This window comes from Chiroxiphia lanceolata, chromosome 5, assembly GCF_009829145.1.
Source record: "Chiroxiphia lanceolata isolate bChiLan1 chromosome 5, bChiLan1.pri, whole genome shotgun sequence".
Taxonomy (NCBI): Eukaryota; Metazoa; Chordata; class Aves; order Passeriformes; family Pipridae; genus Chiroxiphia; species Chiroxiphia lanceolata.
This window is the reverse complement of record NC_045641.1, coordinates 15,884,200-15,899,948: the sequence shown is the minus strand read 5'-3', so window position 1 is coordinate 15,899,948 and position 15,749 is coordinate 15,884,200. Positions and strand designations below refer to the sequence as shown.

Sequence of the window (15,749 nt, the reverse complement as noted above, 5' to 3'; positions counted from 1 at the left end):
TGAATCCAGAGGACAACATGATGGCTTCCACTGTGAAGTTACAGCTTGAACTCCACCAAAGAGAAAGGAGTGCTGTCATTCATCTCCCCACTGACGGATGGTTAGTGATCCTGGGAAGAAGAGCTGGAGCACAAAAACCAAGTTATCCTCCAGCAACTAAAACTGAGAATCCCCAAGAGTATGGTAGGGAAATGTCACTGTTGCAGGAGGTATTGTCTCTCCTGTAAATAAATGGAAAGATATGGACATAAGGGCAGACTTACACATGGAGCTGTTCCTAATTACGTGTCCACAAGGAATTTTAAATTCAACAAGAAAACTAAGTTTATAATTAGTTTACCCTACTTTCAAGGGCTTGCCTTGTTCCAGAACACGGGCCTGCAGACAGCTGAGGGGAAACATCTGTTGCACTTCAAATGCACTGGAGCTTGTGCAATATCATGAAGATATCACAGAACGTTCCAAAGTTTGACAGGGATGTTATCATCTCAAGACCATTAAAGGAAAAAAATTCTCCATTAAGCACATTTATTTTTTTTTAAAGAGGAAGTGACTACGCATTTTGTGTATATAAGAAAAACACAAGCAGTATAAATTAACTTCAATGTCCTTGAAAGTTTACTCAGATCTTCCAGCTTCCCTAATTCCAGTTGTTCCGATTGCTCTACATCTTGTACTACTAAAGCCAAAACAAAACCCCCAGAAATTCAACACTAAGAGGATGAGCAGCGCCAAAGATTCTTTAAGGAAAGAGGCAAAGTTAAAGGGTTCACAATAAATGAGGCAGAACTTCTATAAAACAAAGCAAAAAAAATGCAACATCCCATCATTACGGTTTGTCACAGCTTCACATTTCAGAGCATTTCCTAACTTTCCCATACATGACTGCAATTCAAATCCACCCCACTGCAACTGCTCTAGCCCATTTATGTCCTTAAAGTAGTATTTGTTGCTACTTTGGCAGCAGTGTGGTCAGGCACTGTAAAACTTCCGTGTTTGGTTAGTTAAATACTCTTAACTCTGCTAAGCAACAGAAGGGGAAGGGGGCGAAGTTCTTCCTTGCTCTCTCCCCTGAAATAATCTACCATTTGGCCAAGCTGAGCTGCACTTTCAAAGGATATTTCTCTATCCCTATGGGGTCCTCTTGCAGAATGAGTGAAGTTGGCTACAAAGAGCAGAGGTCACAGACCCCTGAGAAGAATTCCTAAGAACATTTCACCACGGTATCTATCTACTGAGTTTTACAGATAAGTATCCTTCTTGACAACGAGAAAGGAGCACTGCTGGGATTTCATCTTTAGACAGTCAAAATTCAAACATCCTCCCCCCTCAGCACATGCACAAAAGGGTAAAACATAAAAGGTCACGCTTCAGCTTCATGATTAATCAGCTTCTATAATTTCCCTCCCAGGCATATCAAACATAGCTCACTATCTTCTGCTGGGCAAGAAATGTTAAAATACTGCAAGAGTCTCAGTGTATGTCTAAGCTGGACATGCAGGTGAAGCAAGCAGCCATAAAGGTGACCTGTTTAGAAGTGGAAAATTACTAGCAGAAGAAAGTGTCTGCTGAAATACTGACAGAGAAAATGCTGGCAAGGCTGGGAACTAGGCCTGGGAACCAGAAGCATTGTCAAGAAGTGCAGCTGGCCTCTCTGAAGTGCACAGCCGGGTACCTAGAAACCAGAGATACCACTGAAAGGCATGAAAATAAGGAACTGTAATAACAACTTATCATCTGAAAAGGTGAAAAATAGTCTGGAAAAAAAAGGGAAAACATCCTGGGAAAGTAAGACTTGGTAAATGCCATTAGCTGTTCTATCTGCAAGAACAAGAAAAGTCTAGAAAAATAAAAATTGGCACAAGAGAACAGAAAACATCAGCATCTATTGGCTATTCTGAGTGAAAAGTAGAAATTATCAGCATCTATTGGCTGCTGAAGTGATGGTGTCCAACACATCTTTATTTCTCTATTATATAAATATGGTTTAATTTTTATTCAAAATGAAGCTTCTCTCTCCAAGAACTTACCATGCTGTGTGCACTATCCCTTTCCTAAAGGGGTTGAACTCTCTGCACAAACTTTCTAAGAGATCTTGGACCTTTGCCAAGAAGGGTTTAGTTTGTCCTCCCATACCTCGGATGGTTTGGCCCATATAAGGGGCCAAATATGGGCCAATTAGCTTGATACTGGCATTAATGTAAACATATGTATATGTGTATGTAAAGTAATCCATCATAATAACATTTTCTGCTGTATTACTGAAAAGTTTTCTTCATTAGTGATCATTTTGTAGTAACCTGTAATAGTATACACCTACATGGTTGCTATTGCTATTCACCTACTATTGATTGCTGCCAATAATTTATAACAGCTTGCTCTCTCTATATATATTTATTTCATTCATATATATATTCACTTTATAAATCACAGGTATAGTTGCTAGGGGTGATTTTTGTGGTATTTGTGGCAATCTAATATTAAGTAGAGCAATTTAAAGTAAAAAGCCTCCGTGTCTTTGAGTATTACAGAAGCCTACCAACCTACAGTCATAACCTCTATATACCTACACATTGGGTAACCCTTTAGGCTGGAACAGCAGGTGTGACCCTGAAAAAATGCTTTAAAAGCTCTCCAGAATAAAGTCAACTTGTGTAGAAAAGCAGGACAATATCTGGATGCTACTGCACTTCTAAAAATGAGCTGTAGATGTCTGTGAGACAAGGCAACAATGGTGTTCCAATGACATTAATCCAAGTATTACTGCACTGTAAACCCTGGGAGAACTGACCCCATAGTAAAGAACGTCATCAGCCATGCATCTCACAGGTTACCAAAACGTTTATCTATTTCATTTTTTCTACAGCATTTCATCCTCTATGAGGTCTAATGTAACTGTCACACCTGAACGCTTAAGTATTTGACCACTCAAATTCAAAGATTAACATTCCAAAAAGGTTAGTTGATACAATGGAACTGCTATAAGATGAGCTACCAAGTGTTGTGCTGCACCGTTGTCTGGCATCAGCCACTAGAGCAACTGAAAAATTTCAGTTTGCTCCTCAGAATACACAAGCTTGTAAAAAATGTTCTGACAAAAAGCACTTCAACACCAAAGTATTTAGTTCTGGTGAGACCGAACAGACTCTGAGTAGTATTTAGGTAAGAAGGATGATACATGAGGCTGGGAAGGCGTGGCAGAAGGTTGGATTTCTAATTCTGATACTGCATATGCAGCAAAGCGGATGTTTCCCTTAATCCCAGGATTGAAGGTAGATTAGGGAGTTTCCTCGTAGCTGTTTTACATAATATTCTTTCTTAGGCCTACAGGTACACTGCAAAACCTCCCTCTGGGACAAAGTGATCAAAAATTTCTTTCAGAGCACAGCTACAGACTGCCAACCTGCTGTTTCTAGCTACCAAATCAGTTTAGTGTTAAATCTAAGGAGACCAAGTTGAAAACTAGAAATGCCAAAAAGCATACATGCTCCCCATCATATTTACATGAGGAAACACCAGTACTTAACAAGACAAAAGTAACCCTTGTATGTCTATGTTAATCATGGCAAATCTCTCTACAACCCTTTGAACATTACCGGAGTGCACATTATTTAATTGGTACTAAACACACTAAATTCCAACCACACATCTTCAAACTGGATCTCATCAACCACACTAATGAAGCCAGAGTTATCTCCAGCGCAGGCAGTTTTTACCACTACCAGACTCCTAATTCCTACATAAAGCTAATATTTACTTGTCCCAAGTAAACCAACTATATGACATTACTAACAAGATGTTAGGAGTCTTAACAACATATCTATTTTCATCATCATAGATACTGAAGAGCTTTTAGTCTTCACCTTAAAAACCAGTAGCAAAAGGCAGTCCTGTAAAAGACATGAAATGACTTCACCACTTAAGATAAAGCAAAGATATCCAGAGAATGAGGTCTGACCAACAAGCAGTGATGGAGGAAGGACCCACAACAGAATTCCCTAGCCTGCTTTTTTCCTGCTTACAGTTACTTTGCAATTTATATATACTCCTCTGAAGACACGTTCACAATTTGCAGTTATAACTGGATACAGCTTAATTGTACTATTTGTTACCTGTTCTTCTTCTAATCCACGACTGTCCTTCTCCAGGGCATATGTCTTTCCACCAGCGACTTGAGAACCACAGAGACTGACAAAAAATTATCACAGATCTACCCAAAAGGCTTCAAATAAAACACTAGCCTTTGATCCCAGACATTGAAAGATATTTTACGTCTTTGCATGCCAGATGCTTGGGGAAGAAAAGTACTTATTTAAACTATCGCTCTAACAGCTCCACTTTGTTAGCTGCCCTTTCTTCTTTAAGTCACCACTTAAGTTCGTGTCCTCTTTCATGCTTGGACTTCAGTGCTTCAATTGGGAAGCACAAAGCTCACCTCCTTAGGAGTACTAGTCTTGGAGCTTTAAGAAGAACTGAAAAATGTGCCTTGTAAACCTCCAGACTCCAGGTTGACTGTCTAACCCTCTCCTTTGTCTTGTGTGATTAGGTGGTTGCTTCTGAAACGGATACCAGCATTCTTATTCTACAGAGCTCTTCCAGAGGTGGACAACAAGCAGTCTGGAAGAACTCTTCCTTGTTTTGGGGGGGTTTTCTTGCATTTGTGAACACCTTGCTTTGTCAATTTAATGGTTTTCCCTTGCGGTCAGGCCTCTTGCTTGAATCTTGCATGAATCTTTCATCCAGAAAACAAGGCAAAAAGATTTTCTAATAAGAATATTGGTGTCATAGAAAGCCCAAAAGCAGAGAGAATCATTAAAGATTAAGATTATTTATTGAGTTCATATCCTTCCCTCCTCTCTCCTGTGTTTTCTGTAGGGATTTTGGTAGAGTGGAGAAGTGAAACAATCAAATATAAATCCCATATTTTCACTATGACTGTTCTCCAGCTAGGTCTGCACATATCAAAACAAAGAAGTGATCTGTCATGCCAAATGACTTAAAAAACTTCAACACGGGTTTGGCAGTTAAACAATCTCTTTTTACTTTGTTTTGTTTCCATCGTTCTTTTGTTCCTCTCTTTGGTCTTTCAAAGGCAGAGCTCCTGCTCCAGTACTTACAATAAGCATATCTTTTGAGGACCAGTTTTTGAGTCTCTTTGCATACGCCTACAAGGCAGGGAGCAGCGTGGGCTCTTGCTATGCAGATAGGAAATAAGCCAACTCCGATCCAGAGGCAGTGGAGGCAAGGCCAAGTGAACCAACAACCTGCCTCTCAGTGCAATTAATATTCCCTGGTACTATTCTCCTCACCTGAATAGCAGAGTCTCATATGAAGTGTTCTTCTCTTTTGTGAGATGAAGGAGACTGATTTACAAAGCACCTCATATTTGACAGTCTTCCTCAGTGCAAACTGCTCTAGTCTCTCTCACCATTCTCATTATGTCCTACTTGGAGTGGGTGATGTTAGAAAAAACTAAGATGTCATTGCTATGGTTTGTACAAACCAGTTATGCTAAATACCAATTAGTAACTTTACATACAGTGCTTTCAGTGGAGCTTTATTGTGTTATAAGTGACACAGACAGGATCATTTCCCCTTCATTATGGAAAGATTTTAAATTATGCTTCCTGAAAATATAGTGCAGTGAGACAGATCCCCTTCTCAAAACACCAAGTGGGAAGTTTTCTATTGCTAGATACACTTATAAAGGCAGCTTAAAAGTCATGAGAAGTACTGCTGCTATGTGAATTTCCAGAAATTTCAGGGAATAAAAGTGCCAGAAGAGTTGCAGAATCCATCTAAAATGAAGGGAGCTGCAAAAATATTGTCATCATTGCAAGAATGGTTTTCACTCACTGGTTTTGGCAGAAGTGAAACAGTCTACAAATGTTGAAATAATGTCTGGCTTAGAAATAGCAGCAGGCTCTTCCAAGGCTTTTGTGTTACTAAGCTGAGCAGGGAAAGGCAAGTTCCACATGGGGCTCCCAAACTCTCCAACCCAGTTACACAACAGGCAGAGGCACAACAGTGCTGACCATTGCCCTGTCTGGATTTTCACACCCTCTCTGCAATTCAGGAAGCTGAGCTGGGCATGCAAAAAAGGCAGAAGCAAGAGCACAGCCCACCTACGTAACACAGGGAGTAGGTGGCATCTGTTCAAGCCTCTGGATGAGCTCAAACAATACATCTCTCTCAGCACAGTGCTGCATTTTGGTTCATCAGTCCCAAAGATGGTGTGACCATATGAGATCCTCCAGCTTTCTGGCATCTTCATGTACAGCATCATCACATGTATGTGTTTTGTCCAATGACTTGAGCACATTGCACAAGTCAGGACCAGAACAAGGACCAGTCCAGGACTCCAGCCCGCTGCTGCACTGGGCTGGAGTCACATCCTTTCCCTCTCCTCTCTCCTCAGAAATATCGTGCTCTTGGAAGCCAAGTCGAGAGAAAGCAAGAGCCCAACCCACCTCCTCCACCAGTCAGAACAGAGTCCTTGCAGATGAGAAAGGAAGGTCTGAATGTTCCTTAGTCTGTACTGAGGCTTCTTAAACCCCAGGGAAGTGCTCTAACCTGTTCATGACTGCCTCATCCAACATTCCCAATGTTTCCAGGAAAATGAAGCCAGAGTTTTGGAGGTTTGTGGGTTTTTCTGTCCAGGAAGGCTAGAAATGAACTCAATATACACAGTATGTCATGTAAGCATCTCCGGGTATAAGCAATACCTTTCCTACACCTCTTAAGAAACTTTCTGTAGGTTTTGAGAAGTCTCCCAGTCAGAAGTCAGACCTAGAAAAACTTTAAAATTTGTTAGTACAAAGCAAGTGAGAGTAGCTCTATAGCAAAGCCTGAACTCACATCTTTCTACTGTGTCTTTTCTGGGTGCCCAGGCAAAATACTTAAGAAGATTCCCCACCAGTCACCACACACAAACCACAGTCCTCATCAGAGAAGCTCCACAATCTCAAGGGACACATGCAGATCTCCTAGGGACATCTTTTTACTGCCTGAGAGTCCAGGATTTTAAACTGAAAGAAGTTTAGGGGAAGGAGTAAAGGATGTGAGAAACCCAGGGTAAGCTCCACTGCTACAGCAGCCTCAGTGCTCACCAGCATCAGCAAGCTTGGAGTCCAAGCTGCAGCATCAGGATCCCTTGGCTGGGGTTGACCATGTAGCAAGCAGCAGATACTATGGCCCAGAGCTGGTATTTGGGTGTCTCAGATATACACAGCAGCTGCTTCCTCTCTTGCCAGGGTCTTCACCTGCCCTAGATTCTGCTTCAGCTCTAGATTCTGCTTCCAGATTTCTAAACCTAAGGTTCAGATTAAAGGCTGCCAAGTCAGTAAGAAGACAGCAAAACCAATGCAGTGAATCTGTTCTTCTGCTCTTCTCTATTTCTGCTACTGCAGCTGGTGTTTGACCCTTACGTCAAGAGACATTACACCAAAGGTATTCTAACAGAGTTGGTAATGGGACTCTGACTCAGCTTCATAGTCAATTTGTTGCATACAATTACTGGGGCTGTGCAGAACTGGACTTTTCAGTGTAGGTCTTCTGTTGGTTACAACCACCAACACACACTTTGCCTTCAAGATTCAACACTTTCTAACATCCCAGATCTGCCTGAGAATCATGTATGTTTTTCTGGAGCTCTACTTCCATGTAGTCAGTATTTTGCTAGGTTGTTCTTCATCCAAAGAATCATCAGGTCATTTATACCAGAAAGAATGAGCCAGAGAAAAAACTGTGGAGTTAGTCACATAAAGGGTTCAAAAAGGCACATGAGGATGTGCTGGAGCAGAATTTCAGTGGGAAAGCAGTATAATCCCAAGTTATTTTGTAATGCTAGTATAAAAATCATAACTGAAACCAGTGGTTTAGTAAGCCCCTGAAGACTCCTGCCACACTCTGCTGTACCAAGTGGAATGCAAAACCCTTGTGGGAGAGGACTTTATTTCCTCCTAGAGCTCTTCACCCTCATGTAGTGTTTCTTTGATTTACCGAGTCATGACTAACCCTCTTCTCTAACAGTCACCTGGTTTGTTTACTCTCATATGCTGCTGCTACCACCAACTCCTCTTCTCTGAGCTGCTAAATTTAGCACTGCAAAAGGTTTGAACATCTTTGAACAAGAATTAGCTAATACTTCATGTAAACCACAGGATGCATGTGTGCTTACAAAGCACCTTGTGGCACCAGGATCAGAGTGCTGATATCTCCAAAACTGCCCTCTATAAGCAGGCACAGGAAGCAACAGGAAGAAAAGCAGAGTGTTTACCTCTATGAGTTGCAAACCCAGAAAGATTGTGGGTTTGCATAATTTTTGTCTTGCAAATGCAAGAGCGGCAAGCACGATTTTATTTCTTGTTTAGATACAACTAGGTTTTGAAATGGAAACACTAAAACCACTACTGATCTTAGCAAAACTGTCCTGGGTCAGTAGTTGCCTTCCCAAACTGAATCCTCAACTAGCCCAAGGTAGTGTTCATGTGCATTTAAAACTAGGTTACAACAACACAAAATCCTTTAGAAATGAACGATTCTGATTGTCACAGCTCCAAGAAAAAGCTTTATCTATCCACGTGCACTTAAAACTCTAGCACACTAAGCTCTCTGCACTTTTCATTCAGCTGGTGTTCAAGCCTTTTTCTGCAGGAATCCCCAACACCGCAGACCCAACAAACACAGTTTTCAGAATTGCTGTAATAAGGCTCAGAAGGAGCCATTAGATCACAGAGATTAAGACCATTCCCACACAGACAGAAAAAGCAACTTGGCTGGAAGAGTCAGATGATCACTCCCTCTTGCTTAAGACATTATCCAAGATCCCCTCCTCTGCCTGCCTCATCCTCCTCTCAATTTGCAGCTTAAACCCCTTGCATTTCCAGTCACATTTTATTTGCATTTACAGCTATGCACACGCTAAGCAATTCCTCTCCATCTTCATATCTTCAGATGTTTAGATTATCTCTTTGCTAAAGAAAAGATTCATCTGGCATCTTAGATGAAGATATTTTCCCTTTACAGACAACAGCTTGTCTCCAGTACCTATTTGATCCAGATTTCCTCTGCAGCTTGTAGAGGCTACAGTTAGGTTTGGGATGTGTTTCACTGAATATTCTACTCAGCCAAACTGCACCTATTACTTGTGCCTACTAACGGCTTAATAGAGTTAAGAGAAGACTAGTGCTTTGCTCTTCTTTAGCCAGGCACCTGCAACTACAGACCCACATTGACTTGTAGCTGTGTAATGTACATTATGCATAATGTCTAGCTGAGAGGAAATCTCCTTAAACCTCCTGGATAATGGCACAGTAATACAAATAAAAGTACAGAAGAGGCAAAAATAAAGTCAGAATCAAACTGATAATTTTTCTAATTGTTATCACACTCAACACATTAAAAAGCAAATCCATGAAACTTTTAAGTATTTCCCTCACTTACTATAGCAGTTGCTTTGATTTTTGCACATCTAGCTGGAGGAAATGGAGTTAAGTGGACATGGCAAACGGTTTATGCAAAAACACAATTATAGCCAGACGTCCTTAAAGAATTCCATAAATAAAAACAGTATGGAAATAGTGCAGAGCAACTAGCCTTCTAAAAAAACACCTACTGCAGAGAAACTAGCTTTCTTAAAAAGCACCGACTGCAGCTATAGGATTTTAAAAAAATAATGATCAGGCTTTCTTCCAAGGAAAATTAAAGTAAACAAACTGCACACTTCAAGAATATTTTTCTGCATACCATTAGTTCATTTTTGGGAAGAAAACAATAATGAAGCACTTCTAATATTAAAAAAGTGCAAAACACGAACTCAAAGAGAAGGAAAAAGAAAGGAGAAGAACGCAGGACCCATACCCAAAAAAGAGAACTGCTACTTCACTCCAACTGACAAACACAGTGACCTATTTCAGCCTAAAATCTTGAATGGAGCATAGGGGAATAAAGGGTAAGCTTTACCTCACTTATTTCCCCACCAGTTTATGATTCTTATTCTTGTTTTTCGGTACAGAGTTACAATGAACTTGCCAGGAGAAATCCATAATTTCAGCTACAGCAAACCTCAGGCTTTGGTGAAGAGCTCTTGACCTAGCAGTAAGGGCTGGAGACATCCAGAGCTGACTCAATCCACCCAGCTAAACTATCCCATCAGCCTGAACCTCCAACCATCTGCTCAACGTTTACATGAAAGGGTGATCTTCCTTACCCTTTACCTTGAAGTTTGCTACAAAGGTCTGTGAAAAGGAAAAAAGATTCATCCAGAAGTGGTAACATAGTTTATCAGAAGGTTTTGAAATTACAGCAAGAACCTGAAGATTACAAATGTTCACAAAAATAACATTCAGTTACTGTAAGAACATGCTAAGAAAGAAGAATGGATTCACCAGCAATGGAGGTGCCCTGGGAACCCTATTTTATATCAAAAAGCATGTCCTAGTTCAAACCAGAAATCAGTTCTGGTAGGTCCTACTGTTTCTGTTACGCACTAGATTACATCAGGAAATCATACATGTTCCATCTAGTTTAAAAACAGTTGGATAACAGGAGCTTAAGCAATATATCACCTTTGTGATGGAAGAAGTACATGGTAACTGTAGTTAAATATTCAAGTAAAGTACTGAAACTAATGAGGCAAGTCAAACAGATCTTTCAGTTTTTGCCTGATATTCCAACTGTGATACCTCTTCCAGCTATCTGTGGAAGCTGATAGTAGCTTGTTACAAATTCTTTCCCAGTTTCCTTTATCAGGCCTCCCTCACATACATGGAGGGGGGGAACATATCAAAGAAATATTGCCAAATGAAAAACAAGTTAGGGAAATTAATGGCAAATCCTTGAGAACATGCTGAAGATAAAACACAAGTCTTGTTGCTGGATTATAGAAATTGAATAGAATCCATAGGCTTGTTATTCCTACTCCTTAGAAAATACTTGACAAGCTTTGAACACATAAAAACAACCCTCATACTCTGAAGTTAAAACCAAAACATTAAAATGACCGTTTTGGGAAGCAACTGACCAAGAATTCTCATTCATTTATTACAGAGATCTCTACTTCTACTAAGTCACAAGAATGCTTGTCTTCCATTTTTCCGTTTTTAAACTATCCTGTTTTAAAAATCAGCAGTTTAGACCTCCTGAGATTAAATCCCCAAAATCTTGTGGCTGCCTCTAGCCATGAATGACTCATATACATTTTTTCTCATATATACAAATACACATATATATACAAATAAACCCAAACAAGTAACACCTGAAATCTACAGTCACACTTCTCTGTATTTCTTACATCACTTACTAGTAACCCTTATACTGTTAAGAGATATGTGTTTTAAGACATATTATTTGTTGAAACAGCTGCCAAGGAAATGCACTGGTTGCCCTTTCAGAAATCTCTTCTTATGAATTACTACTAGAAAAAAAACTCCACCTATTCCAAGCACATCAAGGTTGACTTAGTTTTAAGATAAGCTGCAGATGTCAACATCAAGATTTCAACTAAGCAGCTTTAGTCATGTAGTGAGGTATGCTGTGAGAAATGCAATGAAGAAAAAATATCCAAGTGACCCAGAAACCCTGAGAATGCTTTTAAGGTCTTCCTAGGGAAACATCAGCCCACGTGCTATCCACATATCAGCACACCTCAAAATTCTGATGCCAACTTCTACAGCTTAGAGAAACCTTATTTCAGCAAGCTTAAACCATTCCTCTCCACAGAGCATTTTAATACTTACGTAAAAAGTGTTTTTCCAGTAAGGCTATTTCCAGGTGACCTTTGATCTCACTCAGTCTGTCAGACTCTGTTCTGTTAAAATCCGGGACTCCTGAAGCCATGATGATGGTCCCTGGACCAGCCTATAAGAAAGCCAGAACATATTCACAGCTCAGAAGCACTTTTTTTTTTCATTTAAATACATCAACTTATTTCTGGGGCAGTAAAGAAACAACCATGTGAGAAACACACAAGTATCGACAACTCTGCATGCCTCTCTCAGCATTAAATTACCAAAACAAATGAATGAAAGCTAATCAAATGCATGGTATCTCTCCCATGTGAGTTTACAGAATACATTTCTACAGCCCTCAGGGAGTTACAGAAAACTAAGATTTCCCACCACCACCCTTACTAGTTCTGCTGCATTATCATTTAAGCCTTACTTCTGCTGATTTAAAAGGTACATTTATACTATCCCTCTCTTCTTCCCATTAAATGAACAGTCAATGCAACACACTTTACCTATAAAATTGTGAAGCTATCAAAAGTAATACTTTCCTAGATAACTGCTGAGCTATTAGGAAATACATATTTTATATTTTAATATCCATTTATAGAATGTGTAATTCTGAAGACCACAGGTTCTCAAGCAAGGAAGGGTTCTCCACTCCCTCCATCTCCCCCACAGCCCCATTACTGCAGAAGGATGTTGTTGGTGCCCAGGAGCTCATCCTGGCAGGCTAGGAGAGGGGGGAGTCAGGAGACTGTGTGTCTTGACAGATTTACCAGCACCCCTCAAGTGAACTTAGCACTGGAAATACTGCAGAAAGCAGGAATTAAAGAGCAAATTGATTAATTTGCAAGAGCAGTGACAACCACCACCTCCATGAAGTGAGCACAGAAAAACCCAAAGCCCACACAGCAGAAGGCAGGTGATGCCATCTTTGTCTCATTAAGTGGGCATTTTCAAACAGCAGGGAAAAGGGTGGGTGAGGGCATCTCCTGGGTAATGGTTGTTCAGCACTTGTGTGCAGTCCCCACAAGGTACAAAAAGTCTGTCAATGAGAATTATAGGAGCTTCTTCAACCGCTAATACTCAAAATCAAAGTGACAGATTACAGAAGGCTACATCTCAGAACAAAGACAGAAAGGGATTTATTTACCCATTCTAATCGCTCCCCCACTCCTTGTTTGAACCCTGAAAAAACATAGGAACTGCACTGCTTTCAAACACCAGCTTGCTTACATTTAACCACACCACCTAAATTACATATATATATATATATATATATATATATATATATATATAAACTCAAGTAATCTATAGGAGAGTTAATTAAAAGACATATTCTACGTTTTAGGAAAAATGTGCAGAAAGCTTACTGACAACAAAGTACTTTCACTGTTGGGAATGATTTGCACTTCTAAGATAAATCAGTGTGGAAATATCTATTAAACATCTGTTTTCTTGCTTGAGCTGAAGAGATGCTGAGTTTAAGCCTCAGAATTTGTCTATACAGGCAAATTAGCACTCTGTAGGCAGTTACTGCCCAGCATTTACCTGGTATCAACTCCCCACTTGGGCATGCTCAATACAGTGCCAAGCAGAGATGCTATTTCCAGTGCCAAAAGCAGCACCCACCCACACAGCAGTCAGTCAACGCTGCTGGCCACGATGAGGAGCAGAAGCTGTTAGCTCAGCAGCAGCCCTAGCCGCTTCCCATTTTGGAGCCAGCACGAACCATGTCATAGCAGAGGCAGACAGACCGCAAGCAATCCTCACACGGAAAGCTGTAGCACAGCATCCTCCTTCCCATGCTCCACATTTCCCATTAACCTCTGCCTTTAGCCAGAGAGGTGCAACAGCTCCAGTCACTGCTGAAGAGTAACAGAGCCTGTTTTCAGATGAGCATGTCAATTAACCTCTGTGTTGATTTCTTATCTATAGAGCGGGGTTGTATTTATTTACACTGCAAGGTTTAGTGCTATCACTTGCCCGACACTTGGAGAGCCCCAAGGAGGATGGTGCGGCTGAAGTCGAACACCCTTACAACACACTCCACAGGCAGGCGCAAGGAAAGCGAGGGAGGAGAGGAAGAAGAAACAGGCTAAAAAATATCTCAGCATATCCAAATTTTCATCCTCACTGAAGATACTCAAGATATTTCACCCAAAGTTGTGCTACATTTCAGAAATCCATCTGGAGAACCAACTCTGCTTTTCCTTCTTCAGAGATGTTAAGTCATTAATTAAAGCCCAGCACACCTTGACTGTGCCTCTTAGAAGAAAGGAAAGAGCAAGAGGTGAATAGCACTCAGGAGAGTGATATCAGTTAACATGACTCATTCTGAAAGTTTTCAAATGTGTTTATCTGCTTAAGCATTAGATTTTCAAGCAGCCTGACATCCATTGATAGGTTAAAAATCAGAAGGTACAGATCTTCAAACTAAGTACAAAAGGTTAGAATGACCTTGTAACGTAGAGAAAAAAAAAAGAGGAAAAAATCCACTAAGTTAAAACATAAGGCTGCTTGCTAAGAATACCAGGAGCAAGATCATGTAATTATCATGTAACAATAATATAGTTTAACCAGAGTAGTAAGATACACAGTAACACAAGTTTGGTGGTAAATAAAGCACCAATTTCCAAAACTGGCATCACCATAATAATTTATGAATACCGTTTAGAAGTGTTCAGAAAACTAAGCATGCCCAGGACAGCGATATGAGAGATATTTAAGCAGATGTTTCTTTTTGTCTCAGAAGTTTTTTCCCCACACCAACACACCTAAGATGACAAGAAATAAAGTCTCTACATTTGCTGAAGGTCTACTGCCTACCTCTGAATTCAAAAAGCCCTTCTGTCTGAAGTTAGCATAACTGACTCAATTAACAGGTTAACAAAATCCTTGTATTAATTCCAGCCTTATCTGGGTAAAGGTTTCTCCTATCTGCTGCCTCTGTAGGACAGCACTGGGACTCAGGCCGAAACAACTACACTGTACTGTACAGATGTCCTTTCTAGTTTCTGATTCACAGGAAAAGCCTTGAAGGCTTCTGCAGATTTCTGCTTTTTCTTCTACCTCTCTAGCTTTGACAGTATTTGACACAGGAGCCCTCTTAAAATGCTGGCAATTGCTATTACTTAGCCAAGACCATGCACAAGGCCAGAGAAATGCCTGAGGTGAGCGTGGAGTCAGAGACAGAGGGGTTAAAGGAACATTTCTGATGATGACAGACTGTCTGTAACCCATTATCAGAGTTCAGGGCTGCTGCTTCAAGCCACACCCAGCTCCGGGTCTAAAAATCACATCTCCTCACCAATGTTTTTCAAACCATCTGCAGTTTAGGTTTTTCATAAAGCACTTCCCAGCCCAAGAGTTCTCTGCCTTCCCTCTCCAAACTCCCTTTATCCTGTGAGCCCTGGGATTTTGTTCTGTGTGCTGAACACCACACCACTGCCACTGTACAGCCACAGAAAGGGTCTAAGTCACTTCTTAACCAAGCAGATGTGGATCTGTCCTCTCCATCTGCAGCACAGCACATTTCAGCATCATACAGAAATAAAAATGGCAAACTCTCTCCTAATTTTCTTCCACAACATCATATGTACGTGGATCACTTTTCTCTAGGAAGACATAACAAAACAGTTGTCTCATTTCCAAGTTTGTAATTAGCCTGGAGAGGAACAGTTCTCAAACACAGAGGAAAAGGAGCAATGAGGACAAGGTATGGCAACCCCAGGGGCATAACCATCCACCCAAGTCACTCCTCAGGGCCCAGAAAGTGTCTGGAACACAACACAGGGAAGAGGTAGTTTGAAATACAAAATCTTAGCTTGCATTCACAGCTTGTCTTGAGTTTCTCAACTCACACTTCATGTGCATTTTCTTACTTCAAATTATGAAAGAGTTCCCCATGAATGCTGCATTTACCTGCTGTAAGAAAAGGGAAAACTCAACAACACTGTTTAAGAGTGAAGGCATCTGCATGAATAGTTAATGCTTAGTAGCTATTCTTGGAAGCCTGCC

At 40.6% G+C, this 15,749-nt stretch overlaps 1 protein-coding gene across 1 annotated transcript in view; it reads right to left on the bottom strand.

The window, feature by feature from the left end:
• The window catches only part of GRAMD4 (GRAM domain containing 4), a 78,078-nt gene that overhangs the window by 33,409 nt on the left and 28,920 nt on the right, over positions 1-15,749 (bottom strand). Inside the window, exon 3 of the mRNA XM_032688874.1 lies at positions 11,739-11,859. Within this exon, the coding sequence (XP_032544765.1) occupies positions 11,739-11,859 (121 nt within the window). The remainder of the gene's footprint in view (positions 1-11,738; positions 11,860-15,749) is intronic.